The following is a 23185-nucleotide window of genomic DNA, read 5'->3' as shown; positions in this document are numbered from 1 at the left end:
AAAAACTATCAACAAACCGAACGAGTTTCGTACAATTATTATACTAGTAAAGCCGTTGTTTCACTTTCACATTTCACTACATTTCTCTGCGGGGCATCTTTTACTTTCCGACATCCGAGCAAATTGCGCGGACGAGGTCAGCTGCCCTACCGATTTAATAACGACACTATAACGGAACACCACTACCGTCAAGAAATTTGCGAAGCATGAACCCCGACACAAACACTCTCACGCATACAGCATCTGGAGGCCTTTTCTTTATGAAACGTTGCGCTTCAAAACCTTGCTCCATTCAACAACAAACGAAAAATACGCTGGGCAACTTAGTCATACTGTAATAACAAACGAAATCACAATCCACACTGCTGCAGTACTCGAGCTGTGAATCCACAATTCCAGTCAACTATTATTTTATCCAACATTAAAGTACCGGAAACCGAGCTGTAGCGAGATGTAGATATTCAATTCATCATCGCCTAGAGTCGGACACGTTCGCAACCCGTCGAGCGCGCGACGCGAGCACCACTGAACATAAACTGAGAAGAAATGGGCTTTCTTTCTTTCACCAGGATGGTTCGCTTCTGCAGCGGACGCGCCCGCTAGCTCTCATTGCGTTGCATTTGCAGTACCACTACATCAATCAATATCGCTCGAAACGTGCAACGTAGAGGCTGGAACAACGGTTCACGATCGCTGGAAATTTCCTGCCTCACAGCGCCGAGAAGTACACGAGCGATCGCGTACGCACGAGCGATCAAGTGGACGCAATGTTCGATGGCAGAGCCATATGCTGGGTATCTTTGAGCAGAGCAGCTCTAACATGATACTCCGCGAGAGGCTGAGGTAGTATGTGAGAGCTGTCGTGCTCACATACATACATATCTGCAACATATTTATGCTCTTCTTTCCGACACAAATTCGAACGATGCAGGAGAGGATTCCAGGCGATATCTTTCTTTATATTGTACGACCTGTTTCGTCGTGAAAAAGCAAGAGGATTCAGGTTAATTCACAATAAACCTAACGTCTATCGTTTTAGTGGATCGTCGTTTCGTCACTCGTTAAATAGTATGTCTTACAAGAGACAAAAGCAATCTTAACCATTATACCGCTCTATTATAATTATATTATAGTGCTTTTTCAAAAAGCCTATGAGTAACAAATACAAGTGACATCTATTATGGAAATCTTTTTACGAAAATTTTAGCGAAGCTGCCATAGCTGAAGAATCAAAATCCTACAACCTGGAGAAAGGTTTAGCGGAATTTTGGGGATCTTTTAGTGTGAAAGCTCAGCGTCGTTATCAAAAAGTAATCACGCCGAACCAAAATAGCCTAGATATGTTATAGACAAAATGATGTATCGTTTATGAACAAAACGAAAAAAGTAGACATACAGATAAGAGAAGTTGGTTTGTAATGCGCTTAATCCTGTCGTTCAATGTAAGCAAAACGGAACGAAGATTGATTGATTTCTTCACCCGGCATTCTGTTGTAATATCTAATAAAATTTGAAACAGTTTATGGGGCGAAAAATTTCCAATCAAATAATACTCAACAGGATTAGGTAAGTTAATTGCGCAGAACGTTTTAAAACTTATACGACTAAACATTTGTTTCAGCAGCGATAAGCAGCACACATGGAGAGATATTGCATCCCTTAAGAAGCTAGGTCGTTTTCTGATAATAATCCAAAGGACAGCATCTTAAATTTTAAACTTCAGTCCATCCAGGCTTTACAGGTATCTGATAGTTGCTAACCAATTCCCAGACACCCCTTTTGTTCGGCAACAGAAACATAGATCCAAACAATGATCGATAGGTCTAATTATTTTACGATAAAATAATCAATTGATCATTCCGCGAAATCGTATCTAAAATCGACCACTAGGTTTAACTCCATATAAAACCAGCAGCGTCTTATGCTTAACCAACGCATTTTGCAACATTTGTCGAAAAGCTAACCAGCTCCTATACCAAGTGTGCAGTAGCAGCAAACAAGAGTACGATGAAACAAATCATCCTTTTTGTCGGGATTGTAGTGACTACAGTGCTGGGAGAGCTAGCCGATCCGAATCCATCCGAGGCAATTGACCAGCTGAGGAACGAGTGCAATTCTTGCCCACTGAACTGCATCGCAAACGCCGAGTGTCCAGCAATCAATCCAGCCAAACCAGTGTTTTTGGCACACAGCGATTGCACCCGTTACTACGTGTGTGAAACAGGCCGTGCGTGCGAAATGAACTGTCCACCAGGACTGCATTTTAACGTCCGCGAATGGGTGTGCGATTATCCCCACCGTGCATGCTGTGACCCGCTGATCGAGTGTGTACCCAACGACCCGTGTGTGCCCGGAGTAACATGTCCTCCTGCAAAATAGAGTACGTGATATGTTTTGGCACTATTTACTTACTGAAATTCAATAAAATAAAGCTTTAGATAGCACGCATTCTGATTAGAGAAAAGTTGCCTTTTTACTTTTTTTTGCAATAAGTGGGATTTGAATGCCATTTTTCAGTTGCTATTTTTTGACCATATTTACCCCTGAAGTGCTGAAGGCAATGCTTAAATTTATCCAGAGAAGTTAGATAGCGTATCTTGTATTACGGCGAAAGGTAAGGACATTCATCCACGTGCTAACATTGCTAACGCGTAAAAGCCCGCAATAAGTTATATGACGCTCACGGCTTCTCCTTACTAACGTTAAATTTTAACCCTTAAAGTAGTCTTGCTGTTTGTTGTTCAATATATTTTTGGTTGCTATGACATTCATCCAACAACAACCGTAACGACTAAAAAGAGTTGCTGCAGCTGTTGTTCTTCGAAGACTTTCTATTTGTTTGTGTGGGCACGGTTGACGGTTGACGGTTTCTGTGATCATCCTTAGCCAATAATAATGGCAGATTTGATTCATTTGCACATTACCAACTCCCAAAATGATGCTATATCGTACGATCGAAAATTAGATCCAAATACTCCAATTGCTGAACTTAAAGTAAGTCCTTTGATGCTTCAGAGTTCCCCAGAATCTAATACTTTGCTTGTATGATTTTAGAATCTTCTTGAGTTTGTCACAGGCGTTAGTGCGTACGGAATGCAGCTCGAATTGTACAATAATGACAAATTCGTGATGAAGATCATTGAACAAGGGGAGCATAAACTGCTTGGAGATTTTCCCATCCAGCATGGGATGCGTCTTCACGTTATCGGCCACTGTACGTGGTTGGACGATGGAGGTGCCGATAAGTTTGAACTTTCGCCGGAGCAGTACGATAGCCGGCAGGACAGTTTACGTAACTACTTGCGCCAAAACAAGCTGGGTCGGTACAATGAGCACAGGGCTGCCCAAAAAATGGCAGCACGAGCTCGATCTAGGGAGGAGCAGGAGAAAAAACTGAGAGATGCCACCGTTGGAAAACGTTGCAAAGTGATGACAAAATGTGCACCATCACGTCTCGGAACGATTGCTTACCAGGGAAAGCTAGAAGGCAAGGCTGGCATCTTTCTCGGAGTCAAGTTCGATGAACCGGTAGGTGTGAACGATGGGACCTTTGAAGGTAAACGCTATTTTGAATGCGCTCCAAAGTATGGAAGCTTTGTCACTGTAGACGCTATTGAACTAGTAGACCTTCCTCCAGAGGAGTGCCTATTGGATGATGAATTGTGAGAAGTTGTGGCTTCCGGATACGGTGCGCTTGATGAACTTAATAAATATTCATACAAATTTTCGATCCTCCCGCATGGATCCGTAATACAAGTGGAAGCTTACATGTTTACTTCATTACTTACCGATTCATGTGCCATTTTTGCAAACTTTAGTTTGTGTCCAGAGATGCCAGAGTTAAAGCAGCACGCTGTTTGCTTTGTTATTGTTCGTAACGGAGCTGCTGAATCTAGCTTACAGCTTGCGGCCTCAGATTAAGGAATGTTTTGCGGCAATACGTCTTGCTTAGGAATATTTTCACAACAAGCAACCCAGCACGCCTAATGCCAAATTGCGTCCAATCGGTTCGTACCAGCACAATCGTGCACAATTGAATACAATAAACCACAAACACAAACCACTAACAACAAATATGCACACTAAACTAGCGTGTTGAAACCCACCTTCTGGTTACACACCTCTTCTCATGCTCAGTCCACTGATAGTGTAGGGAAACTGATAGCTTATCTTTAGACTAAATCTACGCAACCATCACGGGAAATGGTGATTATGCTGTTCGAGCGTCTCATCCATAACTCATTCAAATTCGCCGTTTTCGTTTTGGACCTGTTCACAGTTTTTCTTTTTAACTCGTACGAATGGTGCAAACTCTGTCACGCGAAGTTTCGCTGTAAACAAGATGAGGGCTCCGATGACCTTGCTTGACACCAATTCACAATCACTTGTACGGATAGCCAATGTTTTTAGGGGAGAAATAAACGCTAGTTCATCGCGGATTACCACATTTCCCTGCTGTGATTCGACTGAAACAAACTACTTTAGAACGACGACATATGATGCCTCGATAAAACACCTCCGCCTGAGCGAGGCGCTTTTGTGCTGGAAATGATTTACCACAGACGGAGGAGCCAAATTCCGTCACCCAAACACAACACACAAGTTTAGCTGTTGTTTCATGCGAAACACTTTTACTCTCCAGGCAATGATATTAGTAGTGTTTTCTATGGTTTCGATTTGATAGGAATTGTTGTATTTCAATCGAACTGGAGAACAAGAACTAATATATTATTCGTTTCCTTCATCCGGATGCCACCTAACCACGACGAAGGCCTTTTGTTTAATTTAACCCAAGCTGTAGCGGTTTGTTCACAACGAGTTTGCTTTGACAGTTCATCAATTGACATTAGAGCTCGAATGAAGTGCAGAAACAGACGACAGCGCAAAGTATATGTTGTCTTTTCAAAGCGTTTTGATCTTCTACCTTCCTAAATTGTTGAATTATTTTATCCATATAAGTTTTAAAAGCTTTTTAAACAACTTCACATTGCATTGAGCTTCATAAAAATTATAAAACATAAATAAACTGTATGTCTTCGACGTGTAACACACGTCAAACGTAACATTTATTCTTATTTGTACCACACCGTTCCGTTTACACAGTCCAGGATCAAATGTCAAAGCACATGCTTAAGCTAAAAACGAAAACATTGAAAATGGTTTCAAGGAACCTGCACGAATTGTTTCGCTTGCGACAAATTGGCCAATATCAAACAATTTCACCATCAGTGCTCTACCGTACGAACCGCGGACAGTACTATAATACCAGCCAGCGGTTTATTAAAGTTTGGGACGACCCTTCCAAATGGGCCCGATCGTACTGCTCCTCCACTAAATTCACTCAATGCCGGCAAGTGAAATTCTTCTCGACTGTTGGTATGTATCGACCACGCGTGCCTTACAGCCTGTATAGAGGCAGTTGTGTAATAGCTTCGTTATTGTTTTTGTAGCTGGGAAGGGTTCTAACGAACAACAGCAAAGCACTGCAACACCGCAATTACTATCAAAACTATTTCCCCAGACCGCAGTCGAAGGGACCGAACATGAGAAGCAGCAAGAAAAGCAACGCAATGAGGAGGAGGAAGAGAAAGAATCGTCCTGGAAGCGGATGAAGTTTGGATTCGTTTTCTTCGGCTTTTCCGTTTCCGCGTTCTCTGTGTACATGGTGTGGGTGTTTGGCGCACCCGACCGGGACGCGGAAGGTAACATCATTATGGACGAGTTCATGGAACTGCCCACGTTCCAGCAATACTTCCGCCGGTTGTGGAAATCGATGACATACTATCAGAAAATGATACAAGAACCTTCGCGCGACAAGCTGTTGCCAGATCCGCTGAAATATCCGTACGTGCAGCCACCGTACACGTTAGTGCTCGAGATGAAAGATGTGCTGGTGCATCCGGACTGGACGTACCAAACTGGGTGGCGTTTTAAGAAACGCCCCGGGGTTGATAAGTTCCTGGAGACGTTGGCTGCCAACTACGAGATAGTGGTGTTCACCGCCGACCAAGGGATGACTGTATTCCCTATTTTAGATGCGCTGGACCCGCGGGGTTTTATCATGTACCGTTTGGTACGTGATGCGACACACTTTGTCGATGGTCATCATGTGAAAAATTTGGACAACCTTAATCGGGATCTAAGCAAGGTCATTGTCGTCGATTGGGATCCAAACTCGACAAAGCTACATCCAGAAAACACGCTCAACATACCACGCTGGTCCGGCAACGATGATGACGCCGGTTTATTCGATCTGATGGCACTGCTCGTTACGATCGCTACCAGTGAAGTTGAGGACGTGCGCGAGGTGATGACGTATTACAAATCTTTCGAAAATCCGCTGGTAAAATTCCGTGAAAATCAGCGCCTACTGGCGGAACAGATGGCCGAACGCGAGCACGAAGAAAAGCAACGCAATAATCTGCCGGCGGTGCAGCGATGGAGACCCAGCTTTCTAGGTGGTGGGCGTTAAACACGGTGCGTATTGCGAATAAACGTCGTCATATTGCCATAGCATGTCACATTTCCCGTTGTTAAAGGACTCGAACGAGTTGTTGTTTTTATTCATGTTAGATACGCAGTACGCAGAGACGTTCATTAATCTCATATATCACATATTTTATTTTAGTTCTTGCAGCTGAAAAAAATTTGTCTCATCAGAAAGCTGTAAATCAAATCTGTAGTATCTATTGTGCCGATAAGAGTTTCGCAAACAACCCTAATAGGTGAAGATAGATGCGAAAGTGTATGCTGTAAAATATAGTGTTTTGAATTCGATAGAAGCACGATTCACACTCAATTCGTTGGACCGTTTGGTTGTTGGAAAATTCGCTCCTCCTCGCGCTGATTGCCTCTCTCCAAGTACCAGTTGCTTTCACCTTCCATCTGCTTTCTATGCTCATCCCTAGCCTCCTGACGGCCATGCTTCATACGATCCTGCCAATGTTTCTCCCCGTGTTTACCACCACCCTGGCGGTATTCATCTCGTCCCTTGTACCTCTTTTCGCTCCAATCACCACTGGATTGTTGCCACTGCTGCCGGTTATGGTGTTGGTTATTGTGATACTTTTCATGACCCTCGTTCAATTCGGTTCTTTTATATTCGTCCAAATAAGATCCTTTTCCGGTGACATACACATGCTTTGGTCGCTCGTCACGATTTTCGTGATGATGCTCTTGAGGTTCATAGTCACGTGTTTTGTACTCTTCACTCTGCTTGAACTTTTGTTGGTGGTAATGATTATCTTCACCGCTGTGACGCTTGCGATGATCCTTCCGTTCGTCCGAGTGGCGATCATCTTTTCGTTTCTGATGATATTTGCTTTTGCCGTGATGATGATCCTCTTTCTTGCTGTTGGTGCTACGTTCATGTTTGTAGTTGTCGTCAAACCTTTTCTGCTCTCGATATCCATTTTTACTATCATTACTGTCATAGCGACTATTATTTTCACGATCACCTTTTGATTTTCCGTTCTTATGCTTGCTATTCCCATTTTCTTCCATTTTCTTTGGTTTGTCCGCTTTACTACGATACTCATTTTCATTCGGTCGTTGCTTCTTCTGTTTTTGATCCTCATACATCTGTTGCTTCGTTTGTTCCTGTTTCTGTTTGTAATCTGATTCCATCTCTCCAGTACCCTGTGCCACAGTGGAATCTTTTGGTGGAGGTTTTGTATTGCCCTGAGACACACTTCCACTTCCTTCTGGCTTCACGCGTACTTGTGCAGCTTCCTCTGGTTCGGGAGAAAGATCCAGAATGTTACCCAACGCTTCTACGATAACACTGCCCTCCGCTTTGATGGCATCAAACGCTTTCTGGTAGTCAATGTTAAAAGGTGATGCTGGTCTACCAGGGTCGACTCGCTTCTCTTGCTCAGTTTGATCGGACGCTTTTGGATGGATGTATCTGTTATAGCTTTCTGGCATTGCTTGTTTTTTCTCGCTAAATTCAGCCTTTTTCTTTTTTGCTTCGATCTTTCGCTGCTTGATGCCACAGTACTTTGCACTATACTCGGAAAACAGGTCATCCTGCACCGCTTGATGTTGGTTGTAGCAGAATGCAGGCAGTACATAATCTTTGTCAACAATCAGCATAGGTTCCTCTTCATCACCTGACCAAACTACCTTCCTTTTCACACCGCCATCCTGTGGTGGGACTATTCTTACCGGTGGCGGTGGCACCGTACTATCTGCTCCAGCTTCAGTTGCTTCCGAAATTTCCTCTAACACGTTTGCCACTGTCTCCTGTCTCAATGCATCCATCCACTCAAATTCAGCCTGCTGAACTTGCTCCTCTAGCTCTGAACGTGTGTAAAGATGGCGCAGTTTGGTCATTTCGTTCTTCAAAATGTTATTCTCCAGCTCCAGCTCCGAGATGCGCTTTTCGTGCTCGAAGTTTATCTCGTCTACCCGATTCTGGAGTCGCATTGAGTTCCCGAATAGGACGGCCACCATGCCTATAGCCAGCAGATTAAAAATTATCCACTTTGTCCAGATCACGGATGTAGGATGGGTATGTTCCACCACCGATCCTATCGTTTCCACCGATTGATCATCCGTTGGTTTTAACTGTAAATCTGTTTTCTTTTCTATTTGTTCCTGTGAACCTGCTGGGTTCGGATCATTTGGAGTGTAGGGCGGTGTAAGTGGCTCATAATCGGGAAGCTTTAGGTTAATATTTCGGGTGAAATAAACCGTGGAGAGGTCGTAGTGCGATTCCTCTTCGACCAACATTTTGTCGGAGCTAGCCGCGTCACTCTCACTGATAATGCTGATGCCATCGGATGATTCGTCAAGCTGGGAACTGGAAAAGCAAGGTAAAAAGCCATTATAAGACTCTGTAGGCGCTTGAGTAATGTGTACATTACTCAAGCGTGTCAATGTGTGTAATGTGTAGTAAAGTGCCACGAAAGTACGACAACTTTTCTCTCACGCTAACATCCATCCTACTTGTCCCTTTGTCCCTTGTCTACAAGAACACTTTTATTTGAGAAGTAATGAATTGAGACTAGTTTTAGCTTACTCAGCAGTGCTTCGGTGACTATCATGACGCTGTTTCCCGGTGGACTGGCCCTCTCCTTTCTCCACAGTAACATCTTCTTTATCGATCTCCTGCACTCCACTCGGGTCTTTATACAGCTGATCGTTGTCTTTTCCAAGCAGCGTCCAGCTGTCTTCCGAGTTGAGAGATGCCGTCAATGATGTATCGGCGCTCCGTTTCGCCCCATCGATATTAGCAAGATCACGATCTGGTTCTTCCATGTTTGCCGATCTTTACAACACTGTTCGCAAAATGAAAGTAAGTTTTTATTAGATCGCCTTGTTCGCTCTTAACTATTGATGGCTATGCGCAGGACCTGTGCGACGTCCGTCGGCAGCTGAGAGAGATATTTATAACTATGTACCTATTCTATAACAAAAACATCCAAGCAGAGGGAACCGGTGCAGAGAATTTACAAAGCATTATACATATGGAAATAACGAAAGGCACGTGCCGTTACCCTCGCTGTCTATCTACCCTGTAGCGAGAAAAAGTGTAACAAAGTGCGGAATATTCCCCACTGAAAAGGGGAAACTTGGTTTATGAAAGCGTAAAGGTTATAGTTGCAAGTCATTAAGAACTCGATTTTTGATTTGTTCTATAATTTTTTGGAGAAAGGTATTCGAAATCCTACCTGAATAATGGCGTGAAAGCATTTTCTTTTAACAAGATACCACTCACACTTTTATGGCTTCGTTTCACAGATAAATGCAAATATTTACCTAATCTTTTTTTTTAAATACCTGCTCTGATGACCTAGCGCTGCAACCAGAAATGAATTTTGGGTAAGGAAAGGGCGTAGAAGCGGTTACAGCTAACGCTTAAAGATTTGACTGTCTAATTCCAATAGGAGAACAATTTTTCTGCAACAACAAATATGGACCCTGCGGAATTTTCGAAAAAGAACCTCTTTTGTATTAGAGTAAGTAAGATAGATTTTAATTGCGTTGCTAAATCTTGCGTTGGCTCTTGGAACATGTACGTGTCGGATTGTTATTGTTGTTTATTATCGTTCACGCAGGCCCCGCGGTTTGATTTGACAGCTTTGTTTAGGAACATAGAGGAGGTTGGATATAGCAGCTAATGAGTGGTTTCAAAAACTTTTTCATAAATGGTAAATGTGTTGAATATTTGATGATAAAAGTGACCCTTTCCTGATGAAATTTGTTTGTTTAAGTAATAATGTAGATTGTATTTATCGAGCGATTTTGACGACGCTAAAAACGCACTGTGCAATAAAATTGACATCTCACAGTGCGGCACAAAAATTATTCTACCCAGGATTTCTCCTGGGGTTTTAACGGTTTTTTTTCATAACAATGGTTGTCTACTCATCTGACGAAAATAAGTACACTGTTGAGAAATAGTACAGTTACCCTACACAATTAGCGATTGCCTATTCTATTAAAAAAAAGCCGAGCAAAGAAGATTTAACGAAACATGGCATTCAATGCAAAACTTCTCATATTGTTAGCGTCGGCGCCGCACCGCACCAACAAATTTTCGAGCAGTTATTAAACAAACGATAGATAATGAATTCAAAACACTCACTCACTTATCACTTAAATATATACTGAAGGTAGCGTTTTTTTAAATTAAAAACATAATACATTTCCTGCAAATTTACAGTTTGCATTTAAAAAACAAAATCAATTTATGATTGTGTTATTTGCGCTCGAAAAAGTTAAGGGGTGAATGTCTAGGCTAAAGGTGAGCAGTTCATAGTGCACTTCTTCAACAATTGCAAATATACCATTCAGGTCTTTTGATTTCAGTTTGAAACCTCGCAGATGTAAAAAATCTTCGTTCCACCGACGGACCCCTCATGTAATTATTTAAAAAAAAGTTAATAATGCATTCTACGTCATTATTTTCCCGAACATGGATAGTCAGTTCTGAAAATGGGGATTACAAGTTTGGCAAGTGTATTGAGATATGCAATTGTTTCGATTTGCATTTGAATGTATTAAAAATCTTTTTCTACTTTTATGGCCGGATCTACCAAGCTCTTAGATAAGTGTTTAAATGCATAACTTGGGCGAATACTTAAAGCACTTTGTCAATGAAATCTTCTTCATCTTCTCGGCTCAACGGCCTTCTAGATCACACCGGACACCTATTCGCTTTCTAGACGATCGATACCATATAGTTGGATCAGTACTCATTGGAAGGGAACGGTCTGGTTGGGATTTGAACACGGTTCAGCCGTTTGAAGACCGGCGACGTTGTCATCTCACCTAAAAAAAAATCATAAATACTATGTATATTTGACTTTACAGATTGATAAGATTGTTTCGATAAATTATTGCTTTTAAATAGTAACTCTTTAGTGGTCTTGATCTGCATTGCCCGAATTGTTAACATTCTCTTTCTCTTTCTTTGTTCATTATCTAGTTTTGTTTTGTTTGGTTAGCGATTTCAAAGTCTTGCCGGTCATTTAATGACTTATTTACAAGCGGACATACATTCCTTGCTAAGGGTTAACGATTGAAATGGTTTGTGCTAGCCAATTCTTCTGCCTAAACTTCTAAATCTTGGCCAGCCAATTCTGGCTGTCTTAACTTGATTATACTTGTAGCTGGATGGTAAAATCTGTCAACAGGAAGATGATACGGTTGTGTTTCGATATCTGGCTTTGTAAGTAAACATTAAAATCCGCAAAGTAAAGCCATCCTTGAAATGAAGTTAATTTTGTATTCGTATTGTGTAAAAGTGGCACTCTTTTTAATTCACCTGCATTACAGCTAAGGCAAAACACAGTCCTTGTTACTTGTGGTGGCGTACTACAACGAAATCGTTGATGTGGCTAAGATGAATTTTATCTAGCACTTCTAACATCTAATTGACCGTTGTGCGAATGAAAGAAAGTCGATAAAACGAAGGGATTGATCCCGGTCCCTCTACTCTGGTGTGTTGACCTTTTGTAGCGAAAAGACGCTTGAACGATTTATTGCTACTTGATATTCAATCTTTAGCTAATTTTCTCAAGGAATCCTTCACCCTTTTTAAGAATGCTCACGAAAACAAGAATAGCCCATGTATACACTGACGGAGGAAAGTGTTCTGCATTCCTGCTCGTCCAATGCAGGGGTGATTTTTGCCTGCTCGCATCCCATAGGTGAGTTTGGCAGTGGTCATCACAGGCCCTGTTAGTGTGTACGAAGCGAACAGGCACGAAGAATACGTCAAGCGAAATCAACCCTAAAATTCTCGATTTGAGTAATTGGGGTCAGTGCTGGTGTTGGAGTTATTTATTGTCTCTTCGCTAGCAGAAGATGTGTAATTTTTTCTCCTTCAGACGTCCTAGGACGGCTTTACATGTGCAGAAACAAAACAAAATAAAATAAAGTTAGTTTTGTGAAACGATTTCTCAAAAATGTTTTATTAACATACTCTCTTTAATAAAACATTTGAAACAGTTTTAAATTCAGTGAAACAAGAAGAAAAAGTGTTCGAGTGTCTCGAGACGATTTCGATAATCATAGATTAATGTCAGGAGTGAAGAGTTAAGAGATAATTTATAGAAGCAATCTTTATAAAGATGATAATAATATGACGTGCAGACGATGCCAACCAACGCGATCATCATTAGACTCTACCGCTGCGTTTGGAGCTAATTCGTGTTCTCCCTCCCGAGCCTGCAAGGCCCCAGCACTCAGAGACACTTGTCCAGAGACAGAGAAAAAGTTAGCTTTCGGTAGTCTTCGCTGGATCGGTGATGTTGTGTGTTGAGATCAGGTTTAATTTCCGAGAAGCACACGCACACGATAGCTCTGAGTCGAGGCAGGGATTCCGTTTTTCGGAGGTATGCAATTTTCTCAGGAACCAATTAATAGAATTAACAAAACGATGCTGCGTCTGCCAAGTCAGTTTTTATAGATTTATTTTCCAACGAGAAGCGACAGACAGGTAATAACAGCTCAAAGGGCTTTGGTGTTTTTGGTGCGTCTGACAGTTTATTATTAGGAGATGGGTGACTATGCTGAGAACTTGGTAAGTTCCATTCGATTTATCTGTTTCGAATTGGTGCAGTATTTGAGAGGAAGTAGATGATTTGCATGGAGAGAAGAAGACCAAGTAAGGCATCTTTTCCATTTAAGTGCACCGATGTCGAAAGGTTACTGCAGGTATGTTGATTAAAGTTTATCATGACGCGCGCGCTCAATTTCGTATCAGGAAAAGCGACACCTTTGCAAACCACAGGCTAGCCGGGTCGTTCGGCCAGGATAATTGGATTCTGTGGCGGAAACACGAACGTAATCAATCCGTCCCCAGTTCGCAGTCTTGTACGGATGATGCGGTCGAGTACGTTCGCTACCGTAAAGCGGTGACCGATCCATGGTAGATCAATGTCACTGTTTCTGGTCACGGTCAGTCTACTAGACAGGTGGTTTACTAGCTTAGCGTTGCACAGTGGGCAAGTATTTTTGGAACAAAATGAAGAAATAAAAATATCGCTCCTTGTGTTTGACTTTCTTCATTATGGAACAAAAGTGTAGTACTGTGAAAAAAGTACAATTTTTTAACACGTGATAGTGCGACAAAGTTTGTGTAATTTCCTAATTATATATAGTAATCTTCTTCTTCTTCTTCTTCTTGGCTTAATGACCTCTAAGGTCATTACTAGACTGCCGGTGGTACCACGACGTAGTTAGTCAATCCTTACTACGGGGGGACCGTCCGGATGGGATTTGAACCCCGGTCCTGCCGTTTGAAGACCGGCGCCGTTGTCGCCTAAACCACCAGGCCGCCCATATAATTATGTTATAAAATTATGTTATATTTGAATATTTATTAAATCTTAAATAATAGCACCAACACTGTTAAAACGTCATTGTAACACATTTGTCCAAACAAAAACTTTGAATATATGAAAAACGAATTTATTTGAACATTTCATTGTTTTAGAATTCACTATGCTACTTGCCCGCAGTGCATTGTCACTGTTTTCATCTCTTACGTCAGTTTATCACTTTCTGTTCTTCATCTAAATCATCGTATTGTTGGAATTCTATGCATTTTGCAGCCAACGGTAGTTTTGTATCAATTTGCATTCATTGTTTTTATTATTTTAGATCTGAAGAGTTTTTTCTTCCTTCTATAAAGTATGGTGGCCATTTGAATCGATTAGCAGTTATTTACTTTCATCACAGGCCACAAGGAAAGCAGGGGGAATAATAATAAAGGACTTCGGAAGTGTGTGTGAAAGAGATTGACAGAGAGAAAGAGAAAGAAAGAGAGAGAGAAAGCTTCGATTTAAAGAAAAAAAAGCGAAAGGAAAAGTCACTTTGGTAGCAATCCACCGACAATCGTTCCTTCATCAGCTCTAATGCGTTGCAATCCACCTGGCAAGGAAAAGGGGGACGCATTTGTGGAAGGGAAAGAGTAATGCCAACGTTTGGCCACAACAACTACAACCCTTTTTCGCAAAGAAGGTGTAAGCTCGTGATATAAAAAACGACCCCCCGAATAACCCCTTTTTATCCCTAAACATATGTCCAGCATGATAAATAATCCCATCTCTGAATCTTCACATCCTAGCCAAATCCAAGAGGGTACACACACACATGGATGTGTGTGTTGACCGATTAAGCTGCTGGTATTCGGCGGGTGAAATGCTTTGAAACATTCCAGAAGGAAGATTTTTCACGGGTCTTTTCACTTCGATGAGTTCTGTTCCGCCAAGAAGCAAAACGACTACGAGACAGCGGAAGGGTGTATGTTACTGGGGGTATAAAAACTTCCTCCCAGACCCAATCAGTCTTCGATCTGGAAAATGGACAACCCTCTAGGGGGACTTATTCGACTCTGTACAAAAAACCCTTTCAGTTCGGAACGTAACGAGCGTATTCTAGTTTGATATAACTCTATGCTTGTGGGTGTGCTGATTTGAGCTGGAACTGACAGCGGAAAGTCGTGGTTTATCGAACTCTCGTGTTGGGTGTTGAAGGAGAAAAGGTCAGTTGTTGTCGAATGCCTAATCTGGGAAAGAAGCTTGTCGGAAGCCGACACAGAAACGGATTATAGAAAGTTATCTACTAAAGGACCATTTTAAACTCTTTACATAACATTTGTATGTCACGGGGTTTACATATGTTACATTGTTTCTTTGATGTTTTGTTGTTATCCAGTTTGGCTTCAATTTATTTTTGTGTGTAGTTTGTTTTGTTATGTTTTGTTTCAAAATGATTATGTGTCATAATTTGTTTAGGATATATGGGTTGGTTTTCTTCTTCTTCTTGGCTTAACGACCTCTAAGGTCACGCCGGCCATCGAATGGGTTACTAGACTTGCCGATACCGCGTAGTTGGATAGTCAGTCACATAGCGCGTTGTTGGACTATGGGGGGACGGTCCGGATGGGATTTGAACCCCCGGCCGGTTTGGTTTTTCATATTTTTTAATTGTGTTTATCAGTAAGATATATTTTACTACATTAAATTCACATCTTATAAGTATAGTTTTTGTACAGGATGAAAGTCTTTAGCACGCATGAAAGAGGACTTATTCAATAATTTATGGTTGTTTCATTCCAACATACATAAAATGTTATTCAAAAAACTTCTCGAAAGTAATGAAAAATCAGCGAATGAACACTTTTTATTATTCCTAATATATTACCAGCATTCACGCCGCCCAGCAGCCTTTAATTAAGGGCAGGCCACCTCTTCGTCACGACACGCAATTGTTGTACTCTTTTTTATTGGTACCTCACTCTGAACCTTACTAGCCTGTCATTTGCTTCATTCGAAATAGCCGGGATGTTTGTCAAAAATCGCCAGCACTACCACCACAGACGCGTTCTCACGCTGCGTCAAACGTCATCATCGAGCGCGATCACTCATTGATCACGCTCTCAGGTACTAAGCTGGTACGTGGAAACGGCAACATCGATAATGCTTTGCTTTGCACCAATATCTGCTGCTAACTAATTATATTTTCTTGGACTTGAGTTTAAACTTTTCTAACCGAGCGTGTATGGCAGACGCGTGAGCAGTTTGGTGGGGATTTTGCTGAAGATAGCACGGCACTCAAACCGTTCCAGACCTCCAACAACAGATGGCCGAGTGAAAAGAGGCAGAGGAAAAAAAATGAAGGAATGTCCAGACAAGCGAGACGCCACAAATCGTAAACTGTCATTATAATTATCCTCCAAAGGATGCCAGAATCGTGACCATGGGGCTGGCCTTCACAGTGAAGATTTTTGGCCATCACAGGACACTGAATCAACAGCGCACCGGTAATCGGAACCGTACATCACCTTCGTTTGGATGCGTGTGAGTAGTCTTTTGTTAGCGTACGAGTATGTTTGTTAGTTTTTTTTAAATTAGCTCAATATAATACTTACTCATGGTATTTTGGTGGGAAACAAAGAATTAATTTAAGAAATATCGTAAATTTCAATGCTATAAACACTTGATTTTATTGATCCTATCACATTAGACAGTGCAGTACTATGATGGAAAAACAAAATCATTTAAATATGCTGATACATTCTGACTTGCTTCGGTACATTTTGTAAAGTGTGTTCAACCTTCCACATTTATGCAAGAAATTATGTTGGGCTAAACTGTCTTCAAATTATATAGGATCTCATCTACAGAAGTCATAAGAGCAGGAGGCAAAAAGGAGAAAACGACGACGACCGAATGGTTGTTGATGTCTGCATTCACGGGGCTAAACTAACCCTAGCACACGTTCGGACCAGAATGTAGGATCATTTCCTACCATCACAGCTTTATCGTACATAATTCATAACCTTCAAGATGGGAAGGATGATCCTACCGGAGATCTTACGTCTTGCGTGTTTAGGCTCTACGCCTGAGCAGACGGAGAGGAGTTATGAAAATCATTATTCAGGAGTCAGAAACCGTGCTCAGGGAGCAGCTTACAGCACGTACCACGTCCACGACTAATGCAACCCGAGTGATCCTCTCCCGCGTGTCGAATCGTGAGAACGCTACACAGGATTGAAAGAACATCATCGGGTGTATTGGGAGTAGTTTTCAGTTTCAGCAAACCGACGGAGCAACGACGGCCATCGTGCACTCTACCACTATCAGAATTTCGCACCAAAAACACTGTTTCGAAGTGACTCGTCTCTTCTGTTCTGCGATGTATATTTATGATCACGACTGCCGTAGCAAATGGGCATGAAGGGAGATTGTTGGACAAAGGGTGGAAGGAGCTGGATGGGAGGGTTAGTTAAGGAGTAGCTGAGAAGATAGGGAGGGAGGAGACGGACGAGTCAAAATGTCATACCGCACTCGACGGAACTGGGCAAGGCGCATTTGATGAGAGTGTATGTGGCTTGCCTTGCCTGTACCGTTCCCGGTAGGAACTGGTACAGAAAACTGGCAGCACCAATCATCGGTCCCGGGCAGTAGTGAAATGCAAATAAATTTTCCATTTATTACCCTTGACTTTACACATCCATCGCCTTTTGCAAAACTCATAAACGGGTACTGTAGAAGGCTGGCAGAAGCTTTGAGAAGACTTTCGTCGTGATGCTGTACACCTAGCAAACTAAATTCACTTCAGAGGCGGCTAATCAACTGTTGGGATGACACCGAAGATTTGTGGCCCATTTCGTGAAAATGATAGGGGAGATGCAAGCTGGATATATTAGGCTAGCGCAGGCCGGCTACACTGACTTCTGTCTAGGCTGTCTTAGCTTTTGATTTTTTAAAAGTAGATCTCAAGTAACATGTAAGCTGTAGCGTAAACTCATACCATTTGAAGTTATTGTTATGAATTTATGTTATTACTGTTTATGCGAATAATTTAGTATCCGCAATAATCGTCAACAAGATGACGTCGACGTCTTGTCACCAGTTTTCCTACGAAGGAAAGCTTGATTTTCTAAGTTAGTTTTATTAATTTTCAATCCTACAAATCTGTGTGTAAAGATTAGAATAATGTACAATAAGGACTGAAAGTATAGTTTCAGTCCTGTTCTTTACCATACTCTTTTAGTAAAACAAATCTCATTTTTCTTTTCTCTTAACTTATACTATAGTATGAATTTTAAGTAATCATACAATTGTCCAAAAAATCACAACTTTAGGATGGGAATCAAACAACAATATTACAACATAGCATAACTGTAGAAAAAGTTAATATCTGTACCATGTGTGACAACATTTTACAAAAAAAAAGTCATCTTAAGTATTACTCACATTTTACTCACATAATACATAAATAAGATTCACACGCCTTCATTCGGTCCGCCTCTGTCCATTTTAAAGTAGTAATGACAGATGAGCATTAGCTTTTAGAGTGGGATGTGCATCATCAGCCAAGCGAAACATTCGTTCGAAGCAAATCAATGTTAAATCTTTAATACCGCCACACTGTAGCATTCCGTTTGACACCGGCATCGTTGCAACAGTGAATTCTTGCGACGCATTGCATAAATTAAGCTTTCCGCGAGCCACAATATTGTTTTATTTGCCTTGACCGATCGATCGTATTGCCATTCTGTTTAACAGCTCTTTAATTACTGATACATCAGCGCAGTACCTTGTATCACCTGCCCCGCGAATTTGCGATGGATCCAGAGATGCGATGCTGGCAGACCACTATCGCAAACCACAGCCCATCAGGAGAGCCTGACAACAGAGAGGAACAGATCCCGCCAAGGATCGATCCATTCGAGACGAAGTGTGAGAATCTCTTCTACAATGTCAGCAATTAGCGAGATAAATGCTTTATTTATTCCTTACTCATCGTACATTTTATCACCATCGCTCATCATCGTCATCGCCGAAGTGCATCAAGCAAGTTGCATCGTTGTCAGGTTTGCGCCAATTCTCCTTTCCGCCCGAGGTTATTTTCCTTTGCAGCAAGATGTTCATATGCCAGGGCCTGCCACGAACTGTCACGAACGGCAATATGGGCGGCACTAACCGATTTGGTGTCGATCTGACGTGCAAGGTAAAGGTTTATTTTTAAATGTGATAGTTTTCTAACGCCTACCGAGACTAAATCGATCGATCGTTCGATCGCTTTGTAACGCACTGCAATGGTCTGCTTCATCGTAGTGTACGGTACGACGTTATCATCGCACTGATATGAAATAATATGCACACGTACGAAAATGCGCAACGCATAATTTGAATTCATTAGCATTCAATTTATGCAGCCCGACCAATTCATCAAATTGATTTCGCCAGGGTGTGAAATGCAGGCAGCTCAATGATTGTAATAATGTTTTCGAACTTTTATATTTACCTAAATGACCATAATGAAACGCGTAAATACATGGCCAGCAAGTGGTCGAGACGAAGCGACACGCGGTCGAAAACTTGGAGTAATATTGTATTAACTTTCAATTAGTTATAAAATCATCACATGTCAATTTATGGAACGCCCCGGAGCTAAACAGCCTTTAAAGTACGCATTATTGTGTACACAGTCAGCGAGAGCAACTAAATGCAACGATGGATGCGCAACCAAAAGATAGGAGGGGGGAAGGGGGACTGAGAGGAAGGGTGGGTCGTTGTGGCTGGGTGTTGGGTGTCTGTGGAGGGGGGTATTATGGATGTATCTGATCATGTATTTCCCTCACACGAATGAACAAGAAGAATGGAAGCGACCGGCGCCTCTTCTGGTAGAGCTTGGGTTCCGAAACAAGCAAAGATTAAGATGAGAAAATGATAATTGAAAGTAAAACGATCGTAAGTTTGCCTCCCGATTTGTTTTGCTTGATTTGGTTGTGACGAACTATGCTGCTACAAAAGAATTACTCCTGCTTCAGTAGTATCCGATTTGTGATATTTCCAGGAATAACACACAAAGTAACGAAATAAAAAAAACACACTCAGAAAAGGTGGCTAAGCGACGATGTGCAGAAGCACAATAAACTAAAATGTTACGCAAACACGAGTTAATGGTGGCATTGGAAGATACATCCTACGTATTAACATATTCTGCATAAATTATATCACCAAATATACGTGGAAAGTAAAATCAATAACCAGGCACCCTTTTAAAGGACGGTTCAGGAGGACGAAGAGAAGATCGGGAAATTCTTCCAAATCGCACGAAACATGTAAGTAGAAAAGATGCAAGAAAATTCAGAATGAGAAATGATTTTTTAAGGATGAACAGCGTCCCAAATAGCGTGGAGTACGCCTGAACATTTTTATGCACAAGGGCGCCTTTGCCAGTGCACGATGAACTAGACAGACGCTTTGTGGTTATGTGTGCGTTTTAAAATTGGAAGAAATTTGTTAATTTGTAAATTCTACCCGTTGCCATCAGCCTTAGGCGACACTGACGAGCAGTGGGATACATGTGAATGCGTAAATGACGTGAGGGTTTACGGTTAATAGTAGGTAATTAGGTAGTTCCAACGTATGAGCTTGTGTGATAATTGATTTTCCTTGCTCAGTTTAAAGCTTCATTTCATTCAAACTTGTAGATTAAACATTGAACACATTAATTCATCTATCGTTACTAATCAAATTGTTTACAAATAAGTTTTCAAATTAATGAAATTACACTTGGCATGATGAACCCCGTTCACTACAGTTCAAGTACATAACCCTTGAACCTTTACCACAGCGAGATCGATGAGCAGATAATGTTAAATTATCGGATGGTATGCACGGAACACATCGACATTGACATGAATCTTGTTGTGTCTGTATCAATGTCACATTGTAGCGGAAAACGATGAGCTCATAGTTCGTTATCTGTGGTTATTATAGACTAAAAGTCTCACTGACGAATGGTAAGATGAATTGGAACAGCGTGTTTCTGTCTCAGCCTAGGTGGCAGTTCCTGGTGTTAGAGAGTAACCTTTCAATTCGAGCCCTTGTGACGCTCGATATTCTATGCCCATGCGGTACATTTCATGCAACTGGATTGGTCATTGATAATCAATCAACATTATAGCGCTACGGTTTCTAGCCTACGAGTTGTGCCAGTTCAACTTGTTTTGAGAGCAAGTATGACGAAGACTAAATCAAATTTAACAGAGCAAAATCATGCCCGTTGTTGTGGTATGAATAATTTGTGTTTTCGTGCGAACAATCGGAAAACAATTTATAAATTTTGCTATTGTACGTGTTACCAAGATATCATGATTACATCAGCGACCGGGATGGTAATGACTTACGGTATGTCTAACTTCTAGCTACTATAAGTTATTTCGTATGGTGTTGGCTATTATTTTCCTTATATCTCGAATTTTGACTAAATCAATCCATTCAGAAAGAGTACAACCAAAGATTTTTCTTTACCGATCACTTTCAATCTTCGCCAATGTCACCTGAAGGCTGTGCATCTTTTCCCTTTCGTAAAGCTTCCTTCCTATATTATTCTTTAAACCGTAAAAAAAGTGCTTCCCATTGTGAGGGTCGTCACGGATACATGCTTTGTGCATTGTATTCAACAGCTTCCTAAGGGTAACCACCAATAACTATTTGAAAGAGATAGTGTCATCTTCTCAGGTTTCATTGCCTCAAGTCTCGTGCTTATGACAACAACAATCCGGCAACCTACTATGAGCTGTGTACCTCTGTAAAGAATTCACAACCGCTTTACTGTTGTTGTTCGTCCCAGCATTCTTGCTCACCGCCACTATTCGCTTCACTCGAACCGTCGATGATCATGCGCGAGCGGTTTGATACGTGTCATTAAAATGTAATAATTTAATAAGAGACGTGTACCATTGGACTTGTGTACCGCGATGACGACGATTCCCTTCCGTGTTCCTTATTTTAACCCCTCATGCACCTGTTTACACCAGCTACGAGACGAGATGTTAACCTGTGTCGAATGACTTTTTCCTTTACGTGATTACTGCAAGAATGAATGATTAATGAGTTTTCTTGATCTCTGCTGCAGGATGGTTTAAGGTGAAACAACGATACCCTTCACGAGATGTTTTGTCGTTCTGTCGCACACAATGTTCGACATATGCTGTTGGAAGTAGATGATTGTGACCGGTGACGGCACGATTTTGTTTTGGGTTTCACAGATTGTCGCGCAGGTTGTTCAGGTTCAAGGTTGTCTCTCTGGACGATTTGTTCATTATGTGATAGATTGCCATAGTAGAGACATAGTATGTCTGATGGATTTAAGCTTCATACAACGTGCAGATGATTTGGAACGATACTGTTGTAGCAATAGTAGGTTTTTCCGTTGAGAGGGTAAAATTGCCCACTCTTATGGTAACGACAGGAGGTATTGAAAACGGCAAGCCGTAACTTCAAAAGCGGCCTAGTTAATTTACTTGACTAGCTGGTATTCAAATTGCAAATCATTTTCAAACCCCAAAATTTTGAATGTTAAACATGGAATGCTTTCATTATGTTTTTAAAGGAAAACCAAGCAATGCTTCGATACAATTTGATAAATTTAATGATATTTTTCTGGTTTGACAAAGCAGCGATGATTGTACTGTGTTAAATTTGAGTTAAATATGAGAGGATCAGTGGTAATCATTTAGTCAAGAAATTAAAAAATAGATGATCTAGAAATCCTGGAAAAAAGAAGAAGGTTAAACTAGAACACGTTTGAAGTTTCCAAAATTTTCAACGTTGCCAACACACGATCTCGTTATTTGTTTGATGAGATGTGTACCCGGAACCAGTAAAGAAAAAGAACTCTAGTTATATACCAGGTTTCGAAGTTAGTTCTGAAGGCATATCCCCGTAAGGCACTATCAGTCCTTCCCATCTGATGGCCATACGTTAGACACACGATTGCTGCATTGAATTAGCTATACAACCAAGTGCACCATATAAATTTATCAGACACACAACATAGACCCAAAGATAAATGGCCAGTAAAACGCCTTTCCGAATGCAGGTCGTTTTTTTTTTTCGTAGGAACGGCCTGGCCGTAGTGCTTGATCGTTGAGGTCGTTTATTTTTCCTGTATTTTACTGTGTCTAGTGAAGTGATAGTGCTGGCGATGCAAACACCTAATCCTGCACAATGCTGAACCATATGGACTCCTCCTCTTTTGGACTACAGTGGTAAGACAGAAGGTTGGCTATCGATTGAACCCCCGTGTCTGTGTCGCGCCATTCGATTCGCTTTATTCGTTGCATCGTTATCAAAACAAAATCTTGAAATCACCACATAGTTCGCGGTACGCAGTAGACGTGATAGAACGAAAAAGACAACTGAAA

General features: G+C 41.4%; 5 protein-coding genes across 5 annotated transcripts in view; 3 read left to right on the top strand and 2 right to left on the bottom strand.

Annotated features, from left to right (window-relative positions):
• The window catches only part of LOC126556903 (A disintegrin and metalloproteinase with thrombospondin motifs 7), a 42820-nt gene extending 42136 nt beyond the window's left edge, over positions 1–684 (top strand). The window contains exon 13 of the mRNA XM_050212451.1: positions 671–684. The gene's annotated coding sequence lies outside the window, so the exon portion shown is untranslated. The remainder of the gene's footprint in view (positions 1–670) is intronic.
• Positions 1–23185, bottom strand: part of LOC126556954 (myogenesis-regulating glycosidase) — a 259937-nt gene that overhangs the window by 32110 nt on the left and 204642 nt on the right. The window lies entirely within an intron of this gene.
• LOC126558972 (tubulin-folding cofactor B-like) lies at positions 2896–3666 on the top strand. Its single transcript, XM_050215063.1, has 2 exons — positions 2896–2994; positions 3055–3666. Exons 1-2 carry the CDS (start codon positions 2896–2898, stop codon positions 3664–3666), a joined length of 711 nt encoding a protein of 236 aa, XP_050071020.1.
• On the top strand, positions 5099–6541 carry LOC126558094 (mitochondrial import inner membrane translocase subunit TIM50-C-like). Its single transcript, XM_050214041.1, has 2 exons — positions 5099–5376; positions 5451–6541. The coding sequence occupies exons 1-2, from the start codon at positions 5115–5117 to the stop codon at positions 6470–6472; spliced, it is 1284 nt and encodes a 427-aa protein (XP_050069998.1). The 5' UTR covers positions 5099–5114; the 3' UTR covers positions 6473–6541.
• On the bottom strand, positions 6796–9344 carry LOC126559943 (uncharacterized). Its single transcript, XM_050216104.1, has 2 exons — positions 9023–9344; positions 6796–8803 (listed from the first exon to the last, which is right to left on the bottom strand). The coding sequence occupies exons 1-2, from the start codon at positions 9259–9261 to the stop codon at positions 6796–6798; spliced, it is 2247 nt and encodes a 748-aa protein (XP_050072061.1). The 5' UTR covers positions 9262–9344.

The sequence above is a fragment of the Anopheles maculipalpis genome, chromosome 2RL, assembly GCF_943734695.1.
Source record: "Anopheles maculipalpis chromosome 2RL, idAnoMacuDA_375_x, whole genome shotgun sequence".
Lineage (NCBI taxonomy): Eukaryota > Metazoa > Arthropoda > Insecta > Diptera > Culicidae > Anopheles > Anopheles maculipalpis.
Note: the sequence above shows the minus strand (reverse complement) of the source record. Positions and strands in the feature narration are given on the sequence as shown.

Bases quoted from the DNA above. Each gene is read 5' to 3' on its own strand.
- LOC126558972 (XM_050215063.1), top strand. From the start codon at position 2,896: ATGGCAGATTTGATTCATTTGCACATTACCAACTCCCAAAATGATGCT. The intron at 2,995-3,054 runs GTAAGTCCTTTG...GTATGATTTTAG, and splicing joins CTCCAATTGCTGAACTTAAA to AATCTTCTTGAGTTTGTCAC.
- LOC126558094 (XM_050214041.1), top strand. From the start codon at position 5,115: ATGTCAAAGCACATGCTTAAGCTAAAAACGAAAACATTGAAAATGGTT. The intron at 5,377-5,450 runs GTATGTATCGAC...TTGTTTTTGTAG, and splicing joins GAAATTCTTCTCGACTGTTG to CTGGGAAGGGTTCTAACGAA.
- LOC126559943 (XM_050216104.1), bottom strand. From the start codon at position 9,261: ATGGAAGAACCAGATCGTGATCTTGCTAATATCGATGGGGCGAAACGG. The intron at 8,804-9,022 runs GTAAGCTAAAAC...TTGCTTTTCCAG, and splicing joins AGTCACCGAAGCACTGCTGA to TTCCCAGCTTGACGAATCAT.